We start from the raw sequence: 23,560 nt of genomic DNA on the forward strand, positions 1-23,560 counted from the left end.
GTTATTTATAGAATAAAAGAAACGACCCCGTATTGACATCATCATCAGTAAATTAATTTAATTTTATGACAAGAAGGTTAAAAAAAAAAAAAAAAGGGTAAATAGTAAATAGTAAAAAAAGGAGATGGATGGATATTATAAATAAAAGAGAAATATTTAAGAGAGTTAGCGTGGAAATGAATGAGGAAGGGATTCGTTGGGAATTCGAAGAGGAGTGTGCTGTGGTTGTGCGTATTGAATAACAGAAACCCTCGTCTTTCTCTTTCTCTTTCTCATTGTTATTCTCACTCGCCGCCACCACTGCCCCCACTATCTCTATCTCTATCTCTATCTCTATCTCATCATCATCATCAAATGGCGGAGGAATGGCCGGCGAATCGCGTGAGAGACACGTTCATAAAGTTCTTCGAGGAGAAGAAGCACACAAATTGGAAGTCCAGCCCTGTTGTCCCTCACAATGATCCCACTCTTCTCTTCGCTAACGCTGGTATCTCTATCTCTCTCTCTCTGTCTCACTCAGAAAATAAAAAAACGTTTCTACTTTTTTTTTTTTTTTTTTTTCTGATTTTGATTTTGCTTCTTGCTGCTGCTGCTGCTGAAAAATAAAGGAATGAACCAGTTCAAGCCCATATTTTTGGGCACAGCTGACCCAAACACTCCCTTATCCAAATTGAATCGTGCTTGCAACACCCAGAAGTGCATTCGAGCTGGTGGGAAGCACAATGATCTGGATGATGTTGGGAAGGACACTTACCACCACACCTTCTTTGAGATGCTTGGCAATTGGTCCTTTGGGGATTACTTTAAAGCTGACGCCATTCAATGGGCTTGGCAACTTCTTACACAGGCACCCATACCAACCTCCTTATCTCTCTCCTTTATTACTATTTATTTGGAACTTCCATTCAAACCTTTCTTTCTTTCTTTCTTTCTTTCTTTCTTAGGTTTATAAACTACCTAAGGATCGCTTCTATGCCACCTATTTTGGTGGTGATCAGAAATTGGGTCTTGCTCCTGATGCTGAAGCTAGAGATATATGGCTTCAATTTTTACCACCAGAACGTGTGCTGCCTTTTGGCTGCAAAGTATGCTTTTCTACACTTATTGTTTCTTCTGACTTTACTTACACATGTATGTTTCTTTGTGTTGTTGGAATTACACATTAGTAACAACTGTAATAATACACGAGACTGTCATTCAATATATTTTTAAGAATCTGAATCAAGCTTTTCTGTTTTTTTTTTTTTAACTACGTGCCATCCATATGCCTTTGAACTTCCTCTCCCCCCATAAGAACGTGTTTGGGAAAGATCATGGGTTCAAATTCAATACCCACTTAGTGCAATGGACATCTTTTTCCTGCTTACACTACAAAGGTTCCATCTAGGAAAAAATATTCTTGTCCATTAATTTCATTTAAATTGTGTGCCATATTCAAATTATTTTTTATAAATAAAAAATAAAAAATCTAATTGGTTCATTGTTTTTGTTTCTTTGTACAGGACAATTTCTGGGAGATGGGTGATACAGGTCCTTGTGGACCTTGCACTGAAATACATTATGATAGAATTGGTAATCGAGATGCTGCGTCATTGGTTAACTATGATGATCCTACGTGCCTTGAGATTTGGAACCTTGTCTTTATTCAGGTATAACTTTGCCACCGTGTCTTGTGGATTTCCATTTAGCATTCCTGATATGATTTGTGTACTTCTTCTTCAAAAGACTCCTTACTGTATTTATGTATATTATTATTATTCTTCTTCTTCTTCTATGTGGCCTAAGAATGAATTTGATTTATTATTTACTCTTGTTTGATTTTGATTTTTTTGGCAGTTTAATAGGGAAAGTGATGGTTCTTTAAAACCCCTGCCTGCTAAGCATGTTGATACCGGCATGGGTTTCGAAAGGTTGACTTCTGTACTTCAGAACAAGATGAGCAATTATGATACCGATGTGTTCATGCCCATCTTTGATGCAATCCAACAGGTAAATGGTGATGCTGATGGTTCAGTGTTGGTAAAAGCGCGCTTAAGCTCAAAGCTTGAAGCCCCAAGGCTCTAGTGCTTTTTGCCTCAAAAGCTAGGCTCATTCAAAGCGCGCTTTTTTGCACTTTTTCAAAAAGCTCAAAGCTCTTTTGGCACTTTTTTATATTTTCCCAAAAAATAAACCAAAACAGAATTAAAACTATTGACATAAACCATTGATTTGGCATATTTTTAGTGTAACTTGTCCTGAAACCCACAACCTCCCCATTATTCTCTATTTTTATTTTTATTTTTCTTGATTTTTTCTCCTTGTAACAGTAATCCACCCAGCTTCTTCTTATTTTATTTTTTCCCTTTTGGATATTTGCTTGGTACCAATTACCATATTGCAATGTCCTGATATTCTTAGCTCATTCATGAAAAACAAAAAGTATGATATAATATATTTGTGGTAATTATTTAGTTACTTTAGTGGTTGATGTTGACCATAGCAAACTAATTCTTATAGACTTATAGTCATTAAGTGATTAAATTATTGACTAATATTACTAATTAGTCATAGGGCATTATAGATATTAGAGATTTAAGAAGGATATTACATGGAAGTACTCATATCTAGCTGATCCAAAAAAAAAAAAAATGAATTGACTTGCAATTTTTGTGTTAAAATTGCAAAAGTAAGGCTTATCTAAATGTTATATGAATTATATAAAAATTTTAATATCAATTTATATGATAATTTGATTGTTGCATTTCTCATTAATAATTATTTTTAAATTTATTAAATTATTTTTTTAAAATGTGCGCTTCACTCCAATTAAGCATGCGTTTGCGCTTTTTCGCCTAGTTTGCAAGAGGCCTTAGCGCTTAAGTGCTCCCCCCATTTTTACAAACACTGATGGTTCTACAAATTCTTTTTGCTTTAATATTATCATTTAGCTCTCTTAAAATTTTAGTCAGTTTCTATAATTACTTTGTTGAGCTATAATATTGAAATGATGCAGCCATGGAAGTTTAGTTTGCTATTACTTTGCAAATTTGCACATACAAGATTTGCATATTCAAGATTTGTTTTGTTAGGTGCACGTGTGAAGTCTAATTGAAGTAAAAGTTAGTGGTTTTTAAGGTCTAAGTATGAGTCTTTTAGGGTTAAAACAATATTTTATTTGGCTTCTTTTTTTTTTGGTCAAATTTATATTCCAAGGCAAATCTGTAAGTTTTGTTTTTTGTGAATTATGGGTATTTTGGTAATTTAGTCGAGTCCTGAATTTTCTAGAAGATCCTTTGTAATGCCCTAGATTGATTGGATATTGATTGAATGTAAAAAGTGACCTTAAGGTGTCAGAGCCTTGTATCGCTTGAGGCGTGAGGCAACAAAAAGGCGCTAGCCCGAGTAACAGGCACCAAATTCTTAATATATTTATTATACATATAGAACTTAAATCCTATGTAGCTAGTGTATTGAAATATTATAATGAAGTGTTTTTCAATGTGTTGCATGAAGAAATTAAGCCTATCAAATTATTTCAAAATATGATTAACATGGTTTGGCTTCTTTTAGTTATTCTAACAATAGTTTTTACGACAAGCTTCTATATAAAATCAATTAATCTAACAATAAGTTTCACAACAAACTTTTATAAATTAATTTAACTAACAATAGGTTTTATAACTTGCCTTTTGTAAATTAATTATCTAATAATAAGTTTTAAATTACAACAAATTCTATAAAAATAAATAAATAACTAAACATATATATATATATTTTTTTTAAAACTTAGGCCCTCTCACCTTAGCGCCTTTTTCATGGCTTGAGGCGCCGCCTTACTCTCCTAGGCTCTAAAGGCGAGCGCCTTGCCTTAGAGCCTTTCTTTCTCTCTTCTTCTTTTTTTCTTTCTGTTATTGTTCACAGGTACTGTTCATACAGCCCTTAAACACCATAAAACCTCTATTTTATTCATCCTTATAACCCTAAATCAAGCCCTTTCTTTTACCTATCAAAACCCTAAATTCCCTCATACTTCTCCCAAATAGCCATCAAATAAATCATCAAACCACCTTTTAACTTTTAGCACAACCCATAGTACTTTCGTCAACAACTTTAAATCCTATTTCCAGTAAACCTCCTAAACCTTAATCCATCACAGCTACACATAGACAAATTCCTCCAATTTGTCCTACATCAAGAAATATGAAGTAGACATGCAGTTTCTACATTGACATGTTTTTGCAACATGTTTAAGATGGACAAGATTGTTTTGTGTTGGATTTGTACAAAATTTTCTTCTGATTCAATGCTTCCATTCTATATTTTCATTTTTTTTGTTGCTTTATTTTTAATACATTATGTGGCCTTGCAAGTGTACAAGTTTTCTTGACTTGTCGTTGTAAGGCTAATTGCAGTTATCCATTCTAAATAAAGTGTTAGATCAAATCTGCATACAAGTCATGAATAGTGCACGTGAACAATTATAGAATGTCCAAGAGAAGGGACAGAGACTAGAAAGGAGGAAAAACACATTTAGTCCAATTTGCATCATTACTCAAAAGAATCAATTTTTTCAATTAATGAACTCCATTTCTTGAGTACATTGAGGAGAAGGGGCTCTTTTTTGTACTTGTATTAGGCCTCCTAATTTGAGTAGTAAGCTAAAAGTCAAACCCAATATAGTAATGAAAGACTAACTTAGCCTTAAAGGAATCAGACCTAAGATACTTGGAATTCTGGACACCAATTAAATTACCAAAATACGCTCAATTTGCAAGAGCTTTTGAAATTACATTTCTGCCTTTGTATACAAACTAACCATAATATGTAAAATATAAACCCAATTCAAAATTTCCCCCAACAATACTTATAACTTGACCTTTAAACTATATTTTGCTTCAGTTGGACTTCACACATTGACCCAACACAATAAGTCTTCAACGAACAAAACTTTGAAGTTACAGCAAATTAGTCTTCCTTGTCTGCATCACATGATTGTGTGTATATCTCATCAGCATTATTTGTAAACCAATTTAGATAGTGGGGTGAGAATTGAATTGATTTTAATTTAGGGTGTGATTTTTAAAATTTTATAGTTTAGGATGAATATTTCAAATGTCCCAAAAATTTAGTTTTATTGCTACAATAAACGTAATATTATATTCCTAAAATGTCTCTTTCAATCTTTCTCCATTTTGGTCACATTCTTTGGCTTGAATAGCAGTAAATTCTGCACCCAATCTGCTTATTATTTTCATCCAGAATGGTTGATGATGCTACATGTATATGATCCATTTATTTGCAGGCAACTGGGGCTCGGCCATATTCTGGGAAAGTTGGACAAGATGATCTGGACAAAGTTGACATGGCATACCGGGTTGTTGCAGATCACATTAGAACTCTTTCATTTGCCATTGCCGATGGGTCTTGTCCAGGTAGGGTACGACAGACAAGAATTCTTGTCCACCATTTTTCCTACTTGGCTCTTTTAGTCATCTAGTTGAGGTCTGTGGTTGTGATTTCCTATGGTGTACCTCTAGTGGAACATTATTGACTCTACTGATCTTTTTTTGTTAAAAAATATATTTTGCTCTATGGAGAACCTCTTGTGGCTTTTGGAATATTGTCATTGATTTGGCCATGTTTGCTTGCTAGCATGTGCATATGTAAAGTGGATGGATTAATAATTTGGACCACCTTATCAATAATTTTTGCAACTGATATTGACTAGATGGTTGTACACAACGTGGTTGATATTTTTCTTCTTTTTCATATTCCATAAAATTATCTGTACAAATGAGAGTATAATTTTTCTCTAAGGAGAGACTGCCCTTTATAATTGTATCCTTTCCCTCCTAGAATTTTGATATTTAAGTCTCTTATTTCTGGGCAGTGTGTTTTTGTGCATCAGAAGGTATTTGGTGGCTAGGTAATTTTTAAACATGTAAAGGATTCAGAGAGGTGATTTCATTCCTGTATGTTGAAAAATTAGGAATTGTAATAATGTGAAAAAATTATATTTGGACAATGTTTGTGCGTTTGTGTAGTTGTTTTGTTTTGTTGGATTATTTTTTGGGGGCAATATTTTGCGTTAAGGCTAGATGGCACCTTAAGAGTGATTTTTTAAAAGATTTATTTCATTTACTGTATCGCTTCTTGGCTGTCAAAATGTTGGAGTCTGTTGCTTTAATCTAATATAACTGAAGATCAAAATGATGGAATTTCATCTTTTAATGATAGTGGTTATTCAAAACTATCATATAGGCCCGAACTTATCTTTTGTAATCCTCTAATTGGTTTCTTATTTTTTTTAGTCTATTTATAAAATGTTTTCCTATGCTATATTTCTCTTTCAATAAAAGTGTGGTTTAGTTATTTGTGAATTTGTTTTCAATAAATTATTCAATCTTTTGCATGCTAGCAACTTCTCACAATTCTTTGTGTGTAACTTATGACAATTTTACTTGATGTGTAGGCAATGAGGGCCGTGAATATGTCTTGAGGCGTATTCTTCGTCGAGCTGTTCGTTATGGAAGTGAGGTCTTAAAAGCTCAGGAAGGATTTTTCAATGGGTATAGAGATGTATTTTAATTTTTGTGATTATTTTCTATTTTTGGTATTGTTGCATCTAAAAGTTTATCATGCAACACTACATCTCTCTCTCCTTCATGCCTCTGTTCTTTCAGAACAAATCTAATTGCCATTGGGAAATTAAATTCTTTTGTTGAATTTAGGCTTGTAAACATTGTGGTGAGAGTGATGGGCGATGTTTTTCCGGAGCTAAAGCAGAATGAAATGCGCATTAGGGACATAATCGCAGAAGAAGAAGCAAGTTTTGGTAAAACTTTACTTAAGGTAAGTGTGGATAGCATTATATTTGTTGGTCCCCCTATTTGTGAGTATTACAAATTTACAATATTTAGTTACCCCATATAGTTAAATGTAGACACTTTCTGAACGTACTCTATTTATTTATTGATAATATATTATGGTATTAGAAAGAGTACTTATAAATAAATAAATATATTATCAATAAATAAATAAAAAAGAGTACTTATCAATAAATAAATAATTAGAAAGAGTACGTTCAAAACGTTATAGCCAAGTCGATTACTCAGAATAAATACCAGAATGTATTATCAATGAATGGATCATAGGAGATCAAATATAAACACAACCCCAAGGGGTTGGCTCAAGCGGTCAAGGCCTTGGTCTTGGTGGTATGCTCCCTCCTAGTCTAAGGTTTGAATCCCCTTGGGTGCGAAAAATTTCTGGGGGCCACGCCTCGTTGGCAAAGCCAATGACTTACCTGATCCATGTTATGTAATTTTAGCAAGATAAATACTAAACAAGTCCAGGATGAAAATGGACAACGAATAGTGTTATGAAAAACTGGTTCTTCATGGATTTGTGAAACACATTTATGAATAGCCTGCTTACTTGAACTAAGACTCTCAGTGATTACTGTCTTTTGAAAATGCTGACCATGTCTATAAATCAAATTTAGATGACATTGGGGGCCTTACAGATATCTGTCACAAATGATATTTGTAAGCTAATGTATAACTAATGTACTTAAGAATATTGAATGCATATATGCGATTAAGAATGATGGGTTATCTATTTTGCTACTGGATTCCTTGGAAATATGACTTGTGTCACTTGCTAGATTCCTTTTTTTGTGCGAGAGAGAGCCTTAAGTACTTATTCATTGAGTTGCATACATTATTTTTTATGGTATTGAAATGGGAACTTTTCCTTTATGATGTGTTTTTAGCTTTATATATCCTGGCTTTGTGGAGAGATCTGTATAATTTGTCTAACATATCACGTCTTGGCATCATTTACTTGTATTTAGGGAATCGAGAAATTCAAAAAGGCTGCTCAGGATGTACAAGGGAAGATATTAAGTGGGCAGGTAAGTATTGTTATGATTACAATCTCTCTCTCTCTCTCTCTCTCTCTCCCCCCCCCCCCCCCCCCAATATCCTGTTTTAAGTTCTGTCCAATCATTGATATTATTAGAATTTTTATATTATGACCAATGTTGGTAAAAGTTTCAAGCGCACGCTTAAGTGCATAGGCCTCTTGGAGCCTAGGCGCAAAGTGCAAGCGCAAGCACACCTGATTGAAGTAAAGTGTATAGTTTTCAAATATAATATCTTATAACTTCTAATAGAAATATTCGTAACATATAATAAAAAATAATAATAACTCAAAATTTGTTCCTTTACCTATTAAGTGCAATTGTATAATGTTTGTAAGTTCATATTGAAATTATTTCAATTCATAAAATTCTTATATTGTAAATTGAAAACAATTTTCAATGGTCAATATCATAATAATCTAATCATATAAGTTTTAAACATAATATTTTATATAATTCTCTTGTGCTTTATAAAAGTTCATAAACATGATAGTTGTGACCAAGTGATATGTAAAAGATGTATATGGTTCTATCAACATACATCTAAAATTCAAAGATCAAAAAGCACAAGAATTGTAAATTAACCTTATTCGTATCTTATGAGTTATGACGTGTAAATTAAAAAAATTGTTTGTGTAATACAACACTGTAATGGTGTTGGTGAAGCACACTTAAGCTCAAAGCACAAAGCCTCAAGGCTCCCGTGCTTTTTGCCTTAAAAGTAAGGCAAGGTGCATTCAAAGATGCGTGCTTTTTTACGCATTTTCAAAAAACACAAAGCGCACTTTTTATATTTTTCAAAAAAATAAACCAAAATTGAATTAAATCTATAGGATCTTGACATTATTGATATAAACCATTGGTTTGACATATTTTTAGTGTTACTTATCATATATATATATATATATATATATTTTGAATGTAACTTGTCCTGAAACCCACAACCCCTAGTTCTTCTCTATTATTTTATCTTTTTTCTCCTTGAAACAGTTACCCACCCAGCTTCTTCTTCTATTTATTCTATTTTTTCCCTTTTGAATATCTGCTTGTTACAATTACCATATTGCTATGTCCTGATATTCTCATTCATGAAAAAAAAGTATGAAAGTATGATATAATATATTTGTGGTAAATGTTTAGCTACTTTAGTGGTTGATGTTGAACATAGCAGACTAATTCTTATATACCTAAGTCATTAAGTGATTAAAATTATTAACTAATATTAGTACTTAGGCATGGGGCATTATTATGGATATCGATGGAAGTACTTATATCGAGCTGATCCCAAAAAAAAAAAAAAAAAATACTTGCAATTTTTGTGTTAAAATTGCAAAAGTAGGGCTTATCTAAATGTTACATGAATTATATAAAATGTTTTATTTTAGTTTATATGATAATTTGATCATTTAATTGTTGTATTTTTAATTAATAATTATTTTTAAATTTATTAAATTATTTTTAAAAAATGTGCGCTTTAATTCAATTAGGCAGGTGCTTGCACATTGCGCTTTGTGCCTAGACTTCAATAGGCCTTTGCGCTTAATTGTGCCCACGCTTTTACCAACACAGCACTATAAGGATAGTGGTTGTGTAGTAAATCATTGGTCCTTGTCATTTCTTTCAAGATCAAGCAATTAATTTTGATGATCAATATCTTTTTTGCAATAAAATTAAAAAGCGTGCCTAGGCATGCTTTGTGCTTCTTCAAAAAGCTCCAAAAAAACATGTCTAAAGCAAGCTTCATTAAACGAGCTTTTTTTTGGCCTAGGGAAGCGTTGAGAGCTTTGGGATTTGAGCCTTGAGCTTTTAGGCACGCTTTTAACAACACTAATTATGACTGCTCATTTTCCAAAATTGGCTTTATGTTGTTCTCTTTAATTAGGTTGTTGTCATTCCTCTAGCATATGTAGAAGTTTATAAGTAGATTTTATTGACTTAAGGGGTTTCAAGTAATAGCCTAGTGTTAATGGCATCCTTTGTGATGTTTTTTGTTCAAACCCCACTTCACCCTCCCCCAACATATTAAAAAAAAAAAAAAGGATTTTATTGACTTAGGATGAAAGACCTATTTCTTGAAGTGCCTTACTTTACCTGCTTTCTTTGGCTTTCTAGGTTTTTTTCTTTATTTTGTACAAGTTGTACATTCACTTGAGTTTAACTCCTAAGCCTCCCAAACGGAGGGGGAGGGGGGTGGAGGGAATTGTCCATTCAATTATCCAATACATGTTATCTTCATCGGATTATGAAGTTATGATTTTAATGATTAAGCCACAATACATTGTTGAAGTTAGTGGAAATGAGTTCTTCTCTAGCACTCTGCTCCTTTTCAACAAGGTCTTAAGTTCTTATATCTGTCAACCTCATCCGTTTCCATAAATGTGTTAACCAAGAAAGCGTTGGGTCTCAATGCTTTTTATGGCAAATACTACTTCCCTTGTTGAATACATACCCCGACAATAAACTCGATGGACTTGATTCTAAGTCTGGACGACCATATTGATTCATCTTATGGAATTCAGAAATTTTGATTGCTTGCCCACAAATGCTGTTAAGAATCTATTAAAGCATTGCTTTTGAATCTTATACCTAATTAATAAGTCTAGTTGAAAAAAATACAATAAACTCTTGGGTAATTGATTTCTCATTTAATTGATATTATGATTTAGGTCTTTTCAAAATCTTATGATTTATGTCTTTTGAAGATCCATCCTCCTTATCATACTAATCACTGTTTTTAACCCAGTTGATTGCTTTCTGCAGGATGCATTTGTTTTGTGGGACACATATGGGTTCCCATTAGATTTGACCCAGGTTCCTGAAGTGCTTTGCTTTTCCCCGCCTTCTTGTTTAGTTGCATATAATTACTTTTGGAAGTTAATAATCTTTTGTCTATCAGTTGATGGCAGAAGAAAGGGGCTTACTGGTTGATGTTGACGGTTTCAATAATGCCATGGATGAGGCAAGAGAAAGATCAAGGAATGCTCAAAATAAGGTTTGAAGAGTTTTCTTTCTTATCTCTTTATACATATGCCCTTAACTATATACTGAGTTTTTTGGCTTAATCTTACATGGATCTTGGGAAAAATAAATATTGATGATTTGGCAAACTGGATAATGCCAAAGGAATGTATGGCAAAAAAATGATAATACAGGTTATATTCAGTTCTCATTTTGTTCTAATATTTATTTCTTGGCAGCAAGCTGGTGGTGCTATTATTATGGATGCTGAAGCTACTTCAGCATTGCACAAGAGGGGGGTTGCTGCAACAGATGATTCCTTCAAATTTATTTGGTTCAAGGTTTGATATTGAATATTACTTCTATTATGATTTATAAATTGTTACCCTCCTGGGTTTGAAAATAAGTCTTCAAGTGTTGGTAAAAAAATATAAATAACAACACTAGTATCTTAACTTTGAAAGAGAAGAAATAAATTTCCTTTTAACCATGCTAAGAGTATACATTCTTGGATGTTGTACTTTTTAATTTCTTTTCTTGATGAAATATCACAAAATTTGACTTTTTGGGTAGCTGATCGATTATATACTCATTTGAAATTAGAAATATGAATATACATTCTTAATCTAACAGTTTGCTCGGTGTTTACTTTACATATGCCGAGAATGGAAGAACATTTTGAATCCTTTTCTGTAGACAAATTATGTTGAACTGTTCCCTTTGTCATTTTTGAGAATATTAGGGATGGAAATAAATAACATTGTTTTGAAAAAAATACATAATTGGAGATTTGAATAGAGAAATGTTAGCTGCTGTCATTTGGTGCTTGATTTGGAGAAAAGGGGTGTGTTATGGTTTCTTTTTCTTTTTTCTTCTCTAAGCTGGAATTTATATAATGGGATTATGTTTTTCCTTTGGTCCCTCCAAGAGGAAATAGCTCCGCACTCTAGCATATTTATTCATTTTAGAACAATATGTCCACTCATGATTTGAAGGATATTTTGCAGGTTTCCCATCTGCCTGCAATTTTTGTAAATAGTAAAGCTAGTTAGTTCTTGGTCAAAGGATAGTTCTTTCATAAGAATGGATGGAGGGTGAGGGCTTGAGTTCAAAAATTTCACTAGGTTCTTTTTTTTTTTTTTTTTTTTGATAAGTAATAAGGATATATATTCAAGAACACTGCCTTATGCAGAAAAACAAAAGGCAGAGAGAAAAATACAGATAGAGCAGATAAAGAAAAGAGAAAAAAGAAAGGGAACGAAACTAAATGCAAAGGAGAGAGCTAAGGAACATAGGGAGAGAGTCACTAGAGGTGATTCCCCAAGCCCTAGACCAGTCAAACAAGGAGCCACTGAAAGCAGCCAATAATTGGTCATCCGAGCTTTCCAAGTCCTCAAAAGTCCCCCAATTTCGCTCCCTCCAAAGACACCACATTAAGCACAAAGGAGCTAGATTCCAAATGCACGAATGTTTTTCTATTTCTCATTCTAGATTGAGGGGAGACTGTAGAGCCTCAGGTCCAATTGTCAATAGCTTTTATCTCCAAGATGCAATCTGGCAATTATACAATAGCTTTGTATATTATCTAAGAGCAATGAGGTTTCATTCACTATTTTCTTCTACCTTAGAAATTCATTCATCCCCAATTGGATTTTTGAAATCAAGATTTACAAAGAAAATAAATATGGGTTGTTAAGTTTCATCCTTTAATTGAACCTATCAAAAAAAGGGTTCCATCCTTTCATTGAAAAACAAATCCTCACCTCAAAACCATGAATCATCTTAACTCAAAGAAAAACCAACTAAGAGAACTAGGGAAATAGAAGTTTCTTAGACCAGTTCTAGATCCAAGAACCAAAGTAAACACAATTAAGATGCAAAATTCTTAAATCTCAAATACCCATGTTCATTTTTACCTAAGAATAATACCAAAAATTCAAAAAAAAAAAAAAATCCCTAGATCAACAAAACCCATATCAAAATTAAAGGCTAAACTTCTAAATGAGCTTCATGGAAGGCTGAGGAGCCATGGAGGAGATGACTAAATTAACTTCATTGTGGCTGAGGTGTGGTTGATGGAGAGAAAGAGATGGCAGTTGACAATGATCCTAGTTGAAGAGTGAAGAAGAGCATTTGAATTTTTCCTTTTTGTTGTTGTTTGTTATGTAGGTATTATAGAGCTATTAGAGGGGAATAACTACTCACCATTAGTGAAAGTGCAACAATTGTTAAATACCTATTCTAGAGGAATAATTGTTCCATTACAAGCTCTATTTAACACGCCAAACATGCTCTAGTTGTAGTCACTTGTTCTAGAGAAATTAGAAAAGCTCAGTCCAATTTCTCTTACTTCTCCTATTCTTTTTTCCTTGGACTGCCTCTGTTTTTCATATTTTAAAGCATAGAATACAGAAGTGACCATCAACATTGTTAATCCTGGGTGTTAAGGGCTTTTTTTACGCTTAGAATTATAGATGATGAAATTGCACAACGGCATCAATGTGCAGGAGTGTTTTGTTGTGATTAGCCATTCTGATGATTAAATGATTCCCCACCCCCCCCCCCCCCTTCTCTCCTACTTTGCATATAGTACTCAAAGGGATTGATATCATTTAACATTTACTGGTAGAGATAATTTGTGCATTATAAGGATTGATATACTGGTTATTAGACTACTGTTTTTTGTATTAATGTAATTTTCCTTTTTATATGCTATACCAGGACCATGAAAGTGTGATAAGAGCAATTTATACCGGTTCCCAGTTCTTGGAAAGCGTTGGTTCTGGCAGTGAAGTTGGTATAGTTCTGGAATCCACAAGTTTTTATGCTGAGCAAGGTGGTCAGGTATTGTATACCCTAGGTTTTTTTTTATACCTAGTTTTGTCAAGATACCAGGTACAAGAAATATGCTTTTAGTTCTGACTTGTTGAAACCTGAATGGTTCAACACTCATAGGTTATCATGCTTGCATTGACGTAAAAGTGGCTTGGACTCCATCTATAAAAAGCTGCTTTTTATATCATATGTGTGTGTGTATTTAAGTAATAATAATGACACCAAAGAAGCGTCCGACCCAATGCTTTATTTCTGTCCTAGTTGATCCCGATTTGATACATGAAAATGTACACAAAGAAATCTAAACTACAAGCTATGAAGCACAAGTACCAATGCAATACAGGGTACAACATGTCAAGGATACAACAACTAATTAATTAATATTTAGTTTTAGGTATATTTTAGGACATAATTTATGTTTATTTAAAGAATAAGTAACAACTATAAAATGTTTGAAACCATAACAAAAATTAATTCAAAAGCAATAATAAAATATGTAAAATAATGCTAATAAATCTTGTGCACAATAACATGTTTGTACATTTAGATTAAATTCTATAAGGACATGGTGTAAAACCCATATTTTACCTCTTCAATCCTAATATGCCACATCATTTTATCACATATTTAAGAATAAGCATAACCACACTCAATCAATTCTAATACCCATATATAAATCTAACCAAATTGGAAGTTTATTGAGATTTTTTTTTTTTTTTTTTTTTTTAAGAAACGAGATGTTATTAGGAGTGGTAGAATGTATTAAATTTTAAGTAAAACCAGATTCCAAATATGGGAAAATTGTTTGCCTAACCAATTCCACCAAACAAACAAAAGATCAATGACTGTACTCGGTAGCACCCACGAAAGCCCAAAGGTGCGAAAAACAAAACTCCACAACTCAAATGCAACATTACAGTCTAACTAAAGATGCTCCATTCTCTCCCTACTACAATGGCAATACAACATCATTCAACTAACGTTTATCCTCTCTTAATGAGATAATCACAAGTAAGGATCTTCTTTCATGCTGCCTTCCAAACAAAGAAAATAACCCCCGATATGCCTGAGGAATATGGCCCATAGAAGAATACAATACATAAACTAAAAATTTAAGATGGTGTGTATGTGTAAGCCTATAGTTTTTGGAAATTGGTGTTAGTACCTAAATCAGTTGATAAAAGTATCGAGAATTTGTCACTCAGGGAGGTATAGGTGATTGCTCCATCCCAACTGTAAGAGCTGGGTGTATATATTCTCATGCTAAATATATGATACTGAGCCATGTGGTTTGCCAACATAGACAAATGCCTCCAGATCTCAATTAAAATGGTGAAAGTTGGGAGTGTTTTTGTTATGTTTTTAGTTTCTGGGTTCTAACTGCTAATTATGCAATTTTCTTGGCTTTTTTCCTTCTATTTAATTGGTCTTTTAAATCTGATATAGTTCTTGTGGTTCTAGATTTTTGATACTGGATCACTTGAAGGCCCCTTTGGTTCGTTTCAAGTTGGCAATGTTCAAATTTATGGAGGTTTCATTCTTCATATTGGTTCTTTTTCTGGAGAGAATGGTAGATTCTCTGTGGGGGAAAAAGTAATTTGTAAGGTATGATGTGCATTATGTATTTGCTATTTTTTTCTTTTTTTCCTTTTTCTTTTTTTCCCTGTAACTCTTTTCCATGCTTTAATGTCTTCTGCAGGTTGACTATGACAGGCGTAAGCTCATTGCCCCAAATCATACATGCACACACATGTTGAATTTTGCTCTTAGGGTATGCTCCTAGTTCCAAGTTATCATGAACTTGGAAAATTATCTTTTGTTTATCACTGACTCAGTATTTCTTAAACAAACTTGTAATATGAATGCAGGAAGTGCTTGGAAATCATGTTGACCAGAAGGGTTCTATCGTTCTTCCTGAAAAATTAAGATTTGATTTTTCGCATGGTAAGCTTGATTTGAATAGCCAATTAGGTTATCTGTATATACATGATCTTTTTAACATGCTGCTGAACTTGGACAGGCAAGCCAGTAGATCCTGATCGTTTGAAAAAGATTGAATCAATTGTGAATGAGCAAATAAAAGCTGAATTAGATGTATTTGGTAAGGAGGCAACCCTTGCTGAAGCCAAGCGTATCAATGGTTTACGAGCTGTTTTTGGTGAAGTAAGCTGCTTAATTTGTTTCTGTTTCTTTCCTCAACTAGTTATATATATGTCTTGTGAGAGCGATGTCTTTTAACATGTGTTCTGTCTTTGCTGTAGGTCTATCCTGACCCAGTTAGAGTTGTGGCAATTGGACAGAAAGTTGAGGACCTTCTGGCTGATCCAGAGAATGATGAGTGGTTATCCATTTCTGCAGAACTCTGCGGAGGTCAAATCTTATAAATTAGAATGCCTTTTCTTAGGGACTTACTCCGAATGTTGTATTGAATTTGATTTATGGATACATCTAGGTACCCATATATCAAATACAAGGGAAGCTAAGGCCTTTGCCCTGCTATCTGAGGAGGGAATTGCTAAGGGAATACGAAGGATTACTGCTGTTACAACTGACGGTGCTTTTAAGGCAATGGAATTAGCATACTTACTTGAGCAGGAAGTAAATGATGCATCAAAAATAGAAGGCAGCTTGCTTGAAAAGGTTTTTTCTTCTCTTTTTGGTTTTTTTTTTTTTTTTTTTTTGGGGCGGGGATGGATTTGGTGGTGTGCTATGGGATGGGGGTGGGTGTTCAGCCTGATTTGCCCGCTTTTAGTAATTATAATGTGCAAACACCAGTCACCTCCTGCCATCCGCTGTCAGTTAAATCTGTTGCCTCTTTGCAGACAGTAGCTTCTTTGAAAAGTCGTGTGGATTCCGCATCTATACCAGCAGCCAAGAAGGCAGATATCAGGGCAAAGATTTCCGTACTACAGGTATTGCAGTAGGCAAAACAGGTCGCTGGCTCATTGCAGTTTTTGCCCATTGTGTCTGATTTGTCTGATATTGTTAACTGTTTCATTATTCTGCTTGTGTCTGGTTCTATGTTGTACTTAGTTGCTTTGTTGTTATAGAATCAAGTGAGAAAGGCGCAAAAGAAGATTGCTGAAGAAAATATACAGAAAGCTGTCAAGATCACAATTGAGAAAGCTGAAGTAGCTGCTTCAGAGGGAAAGGCTTTCTGCGTATCCCATGTTGACGTTGGTTTGGATGTGGCAGCAGTTCGTGAAGCAGTTCTGAAAGTCATAGAACAGAAGGTCATTACTCTTCAGTTCTTGTTCTTTTTTTCTCTTCTTTTTTCTTAACTTTTAATTTGTCAGGCTTATCCGTAATTTGGATAGCATTACTTTTTCTTCATTTGGGAATGCATAATCCATCTCTTTAAATTGGAGAATTCAAGAACAGTTGTCATGAACATAATTACAAATCTTTCACATCTTCCAAAAAGATTGTTTATTTAATCCGTCATGGTGATGGATCCCTTTCTCTGAAGATTTAATTCTTGCTGATGGATTGTGTGTCTTAGACATCATAAATAGAGGATTTGGGCCATTCAAATTTCAAAGAACAACGAAAGAGACCCTTACTCCTTCGTGTTAACTTGAGCATAAAATATTGAGATTGTTCTGATGGATGGACAGGGGATATCTGCTATGGTGTTCAGTACAGATGAAACCACTAATAAGGCTGTAGTGTGTGCTGGGGTGCCAGAGAAAGGAGATAGGAACAAGCATCTGGAGGTGTCAGAGTGGTTGACAGAAGCTTTGGAGCCTCTAAAAGGGCGATGTGGTAAAGGAAAAGGTGGTCTTGCATCTGGCCAGGTTAGTGATTTTGACTTGTTTATTTTCAATTTCAATGAAATAAATTGGTCTTTGTCATGATAGAACTTTGCACGAGTCCTTGGGAACACTAGAAGCACAAGCTTAGGAGCTTGGGTCCAAGCAGTTAATAGGTCTTTTTTTTTTTTTTAACCCACAAAAATAATAATAATAATAATAGAAGAGTAATGCTACAGACACAAACTATTTTACAACATTTTTACAAAATGTTGATATGGCCAACTTCTTATTGGTTTTCATCTAGGCCCACCGTTAATATTACTTTTTCATTTACCAATAATCATTCACCACATTAGTAGTTTGTAAAAAATTTTGTAAAATAATTTATATCTCTAACATTATTCATAATAATAATAAAGAGAAGAACAAAAGAAAAAGGCCCAGAAAAGCCTTCACTTTTGTTGGCTGAGTCAGTAGATATCTGCCTTGGGTCAAAAACAATCTACTTTATGATACTGTTGAGTCTTTCCTGCAACATTTTTTCCTTGTCATATGATTGACCTGGTGCCATACTGGTTTTTTTTTTTTTTTTTGGTTATGAAATATCAATTTCAGGGAACGGATGCTTCGCAAGTCAATGAGGCGATTGAATTGGCTACAGCATTTGCATTGATGAAGTTGAGATGATAGATCTTGCAAATTCTTTTCCTACAGAAGAAACATGGCCTCATTTGCAGCTTATAGGAATTTGATTTGAATCATTTGACTAAATGAGACAGTTGTTTGAGAAATAACTTACTTTACTTACTTTGATATGTTACTTTGTTTAGAGCTTCCTTAAAATCGTGTTGCAACTTTGTTATGTTACTTTGTAGTTCCACTGTTGTAAAATCGTTTTATCAAATGTGTCGACCTGTTCTCATACCCAGTTGAATGAAACATTGAATGTAGGACCAACATACATTTCCAACAATCCAGTCTTTTCTTCTTTCTTTTGACTCTGCATATATTCAATGTCAAAGAACTGTGTAAAATACTCTAGGAGATGGGAAACAATGTAAACAATAAGCTTACCTTGTATCTCTAGAGCCCTAAGATTTTATTGCCTAGTGAATTCACTGGTTGGTTTGTCCGCTGACGGGTTTGAAATAGAGGCCTAAGATTTCATTTTCAAGCATTATGTTATTAAACTTAAAGCAATTGCACTTCTTGAATATTCAACTTTCTCTAATGCAAAATTTTCCCAAAACAATTGGCCATGATTGTCTCTGCATTCTCTCTCAATAAAAGAGTATATACATACTCAAAAAAAAGAAAAAGAAAAAAGAAAGTATATATACATTTCCGTCTACTTGTATTATAGAAAGGAGAAAGTTTCTCTACAATCTGAATTGGAGGAAGTCTCTCCAAACTGTGACGCGTCAATATCAAAGAATAACACCTGATGGTGTTACAAAAAAAACACCAACTCCTGAACTCGTCCAATGAAAGACCGACTAGGGCGAACCAAGCACATGAGGTGATCATCCCAAGCGTCCTTGATGACGTTGTTCATCTTTGGTCGGACGAGGTCCCATAAGAAGCTTGTCCATCCTTAGAATCGTTTGGACGGACGAGCTCTACAAGAAATTAGGAAAAAGTAAATGCACGAGGAAAAGTCGTCCCTAATAGCCTCGTCCGTCCTTAATAAAGGATGGACGAGTTTATTGGATTGAATTACTATGTGCCAAGTTCTCCATTAACCACTATGGAACACAAGTCCAATTGAGGTAACTTCCATGGCGGTTATGGGAGTTACCTCCAAATCCTCTGGACTCCTCGTCAATAGGAACGGTTATTAAACAGATAACCGTTTTACACATGCTATATAAGCATTCTTCGATGAGAAGGTAAGATTCATTCAGACACTTTTTTTAGAAATTACTTCCTTCTTACAATGAATTACAAATCCACTGACTTTATCATCGGAGGACTTTTGGCCGGTCCCCTCTAACTTAGTATTTGTTTTCAAGATCAAGCCCTAAGATCATCAGCGCCCGAGACTTATCAACCTACTGATTTCCAAGGAACCATCAGTTGGCGCCGTCTGTGGGAAAGAGATTGTTTTGCAGTTTTCTTTTCCGTGACAAAAGGTTGGATGGTTCGGACCAGATCGAGGGCTACTAGCCCAGGCCATCAGGGAAGCAGAGACGCTTCAAGTAATCCTCATCGCAATCGCTAATCTACATCGGTCATGCAGACATCGTCTGTCCAACATGTGCAATCTATGGCGGCTACAATGGCGGAGTCAACTCGCCAAAACCAAGAGTTAAGAATGGAGATTAATCTGAGAAGGCAGGCACGTGAAGAACGTGAAGGAGGAGGACAAACACAGAGTCATGATGATAGAGAATGCTAAAATTGGAAGTCAGTTAAGAGGCACCACTTCACGAACGGTACCACACTTGAAAGAAGAGATGGACCAAATGAAGAAAATCATGGAAGAAATGAAAGAGAACATGAGAAGGACCAATCCTATAGAAGATTTGGTCCATAGAACTAATTCCCCCTTTACGGCTTCCATCAACGGTCACCCTTTACCATCAAAGTTCAAGTTGCCTTCTCTGGATTCGTATGATGGAACGCGTGACCCATTTGATCACATTGCTACTTTCAAGACAACAATGCATTTTCAAGGGGTCCTTGATGAAATCATGTGTAAAGCCTTCCCTACCACCCTTAAAAGTCCGGCACGAGTCTGGTTTAATAAAATACCCCCGAATTCCATAAGTTCTTTCGAAGAGTTGAGCAAGTTGTTTGTTAATAATTTTATTGGGGGACAAAGACACAAGCGTTCCTCGTCCAGCTTGTTGACCATAGAGCAAGGAGAGAATGAGAGCCTGCGGTCATTCATCACTCGTTTCAACAGAGAAGCCCTAAGTGTAGACGAGGTAGATGACAAGTTTCTATTGGCGACCTTCCATAATGGGGTGAATTCGGACTTATTTATACATAAACTCTATGAAAAAGAGCCTCAGTCCATGGCCGAACTCGTCCATTCGGCCCAAAATTTTATGAAAGCAGAAATTCATTCATAAAATACCCCCGAATTCCATAAGTTCTTTCGAAGAGTTGAGCAAATTGTTTGTTAATAATTTTATTGGGGGACAAAGACACAAGCGTTCCTTATCCAGCTTGTTGACCATAGAGCAAGGGGAGAATGAGAGCCTGCGGTCATTCATCACTCGTTTCAACAGAGAAGCCCTAAGTGTGGACGAGGTAGATGACAAGCTTCTATTGGCGGCCTTCCATAATGGGGTGACTTCGGACTTATTTATACATAAACTCTATGAAAAAGAGCCTCAGTCCATAGCCGAACTCGTTCATTCGGCCCAAAATTTTATGAATGCAGAAGATGTGATCATTGCTAAAAAGGAAGAGATCTGAGAGAGTAGAAGCAAACCCCAATCGTCATTCCGAGCAAGGCTCTTGTCCAAAGAAGGGACAGACGGAAGAAAGGAAAGACCGAGATAATAAGAAGTCAGGCTTTTCAGCATGGAATCAGCAATATACCCCTTTGAACACACCACTTGAGCAGGTCCTTATGCAAATCAAGGATGATCCTTCCTTGAAGTGTCCGGAGAAAATGAAGGAAAATCCCAATAAGTGCAATAAGAACAAGTATTGTCGCTTCCATAGGGATCATGGGCATGATACAAACGAGTGTTTTGATTTAAAGCAGCAGATTGAAAATCTCATAAGGCAAGGGAAGTTGAGGAATTTCCTTGGATGAGACCACAAGGACGAGAAATTGAAAGGGAAGATAGAAGAATCATCGCGGCCACCCCTCTAAGAAATAAAAGTCATCATAGGGGGAAGTTCGACAGGCCAATCGTCCAGGTCCAAGAAAGCATACTTGAAGGTGGTGCAAAGCGTCCAACTTTCTGGACGATCACCAAGGGCAAGGTCCATGGACGAACAAGCAATCACTTTCACGGACGAAGACGCTGAGAGAATTCATCACCCTCACGATGATGCTATCGTCATCACCTTGCTTATTGCTGACTACACAACCAGAAGAGTGTTAGTGGATAACGGAAGCTCGGCAGACATTTTATATTATCCAGCTTTTCTATAAATGAGATTAGGACGAGACCAACTCTGTCCAGTGAACTCCCCCCTAGTAGGTTTTGGTGAAATGAAGGTACAGCCTGTGGGTATTATTTCATTATCAGTGATAGTGGGAGCATACCCGCGACAAATCACCAAGGATGTGAACTTCCTTATGATAGATTGTTCATCCTCCTAACGCGTCATAATTGGAAGGCTAACTTTAAATAGTTGGAAGACTGTTACATCTACCTACCACCTATTAGTCAAGTTTCCAACAGAATACGGAGTAGGATAGGTACAAGGAGACCAACTAGCAGCAAAAGAGTGTTACCTGGCCATGTTGGCCATGGATGAACAAGTTCAGACCATGAATATTGAAGAAAAGAGAATTGTAGCAGAGCCCACTGTAGCATTGGAAGATATTTCCTTGGATGAAAATAACCCTGAGAGGTGTACCAAGGTTGGAGCAGATCTAAAAGAGAAGATTAAGAAGGACCTCGTCCAGTTTTTGAAGAAAAACATTGATGTGTTTACTTGGAGTCATGAAGACATACCGGGTATAGATCCTAGTGTCATTACCCACTATCTGAATGTATGTCCTTCCTCAAAGCTAGTGCGACAAAAGAAAAGGGTGTTTTCCCCTGAGAGAGATAATGCTATCAAAGTCGAAGTTCAAAAGTTAATTATGGCGAAATTTATTCGAGAAGTGTACTATCCGGATTGGTTGGCCAATGTAGTAATAATCAATAAGGCAAATGGCAAGTGGAGAATGTGTGTAGACTTCACCAATCTAAACAAGGCTTGCCCCAAGAATAGCTACCCGCTATCACACATTGAGCAGTTGGTAGATTCCACTGCGGGGCACAAGTTGCTTAGCTTCATGGATGCTTTCTCTAGATACAATCAGATAAGGATGGACGAGGTAGACCAAGAGAAGACGTCCTTTGTCACCAGTCAAGTCTTGTTCTATTATAAGGTGATGCCCTTTGGTTTAAAAAATATGGGGGCAACATATCAGAAATTGGTTAACCACATGTTTCATCTGCAGATTGGGCGGAATGTGGAAGTCTATGTAAATGACATGCTGGTGAAGAGTCAGGACGAGGGAAGGCATCTGGACGACCTACAGGAGACATTTGAAACACTTAGACAGTACCACATGAAATTGAACCCTAGCAAATGTGCTTTTGGGGTATCATCAGGGAAATTCCTTGGCTTTATAGTCTCCCATAAGGGAATTGAAGCGAATCCTGACAAAATTCAAGCAATACTGGACATGAAGCCTCTGTAAAATACCAAAGAAATCCAATCCCTTACCGGACGAGTTGCTGCACTTAACAGGTTTGTCTCTAAAGCCACTGACAAATGTTTGCCATTTTTTAAGGTTCTTAAAAAAGCATTTGAATGGACCGATGAATGTCAAAAAGCTTTCGAAGATCTGAAGGCGTATCTCACCATGGCTCCTTTGCTAAGTCCGTCCATGGTGGGAGAAGAGTTGTATTTGTACTTAGCAGTCACCTCACATGCCGTGAGTTCAGCATTGATAAGAGAAGAAGACAAAGTGCAAAAGCCTGTGTACTATCCAAGCAAGGCATTGAGGGGGGCAGAAGGACGATATCCACAAATGGAGAAATTAGCTTTCACATTGATAATCGCTTCCAGGAAACTAAGGCATTATTTCCAAGCACATGTCATTAATGTCATGACAGATCATTCGCTCAAGAAGGCAATGAACAGACTAGAAGCTGCAGAACGATTGATCCAATTAGCTGTAGAGCTCAGTGAGTTTGACATTAGATATAAACCAAGGCATGCCATAAAAGCTCAAGCCCTAGCAGATTTCATTGCGAAGTTTACTCCAAATCATGATGAAACGGAAAACAGTAAGAGATAGGTCGTCCATATGGATGGTTCGTCTACACGGCACGCAGGAGGAATTGGTGTGGTCCTACAATCCCCAGAAAGAGATAAACTGAAACACAAAGTTCATTTGCAATACTAAACAACTAATAATGTA

General features: G+C 35.5%; 1 protein-coding gene across 1 annotated transcript; it reads left to right on the forward strand.

Moving 5' to 3' along the window:
• Positions 1–173: 173 nt before the first annotated feature.
• LOC126717925 (alanine--tRNA ligase) lies at positions 174–18,424 on the forward strand. Its single transcript, XM_050419919.1, has 23 exons — positions 174–487; positions 609–847; positions 945–1,085; positions 1,503–1,649; positions 1,837–1,989; positions 5,282–5,411; positions 6,452–6,548; positions 6,711–6,831; positions 7,835–7,894; positions 10,664–10,714; positions 10,800–10,895; positions 11,101–11,202; positions 13,583–13,705; positions 15,158–15,301; positions 15,396–15,467; positions 15,565–15,640; positions 15,717–15,859; positions 15,958–16,066; positions 16,149–16,336; positions 16,519–16,608; positions 16,747–16,929; positions 17,314–17,493; positions 18,067–18,424. Exons 1-23 carry the CDS (start codon positions 181–183, stop codon positions 18,136–18,138), a joined length of 3,024 nt encoding a protein of 1,007 aa, XP_050275876.1. The 5' UTR covers positions 174–180; the 3' UTR covers positions 18,139–18,424.
• The last annotated feature ends 5,136 nt before the right edge of the window (positions 18,425–23,560 follow it).

Source organism: Quercus robur, chromosome 3 (genome assembly GCF_932294415.1).
Source record: "Quercus robur chromosome 3, dhQueRobu3.1, whole genome shotgun sequence".
NCBI classification, from domain to species: Eukaryota; Viridiplantae; Streptophyta; class Magnoliopsida; order Fagales; family Fagaceae; genus Quercus; species Quercus robur.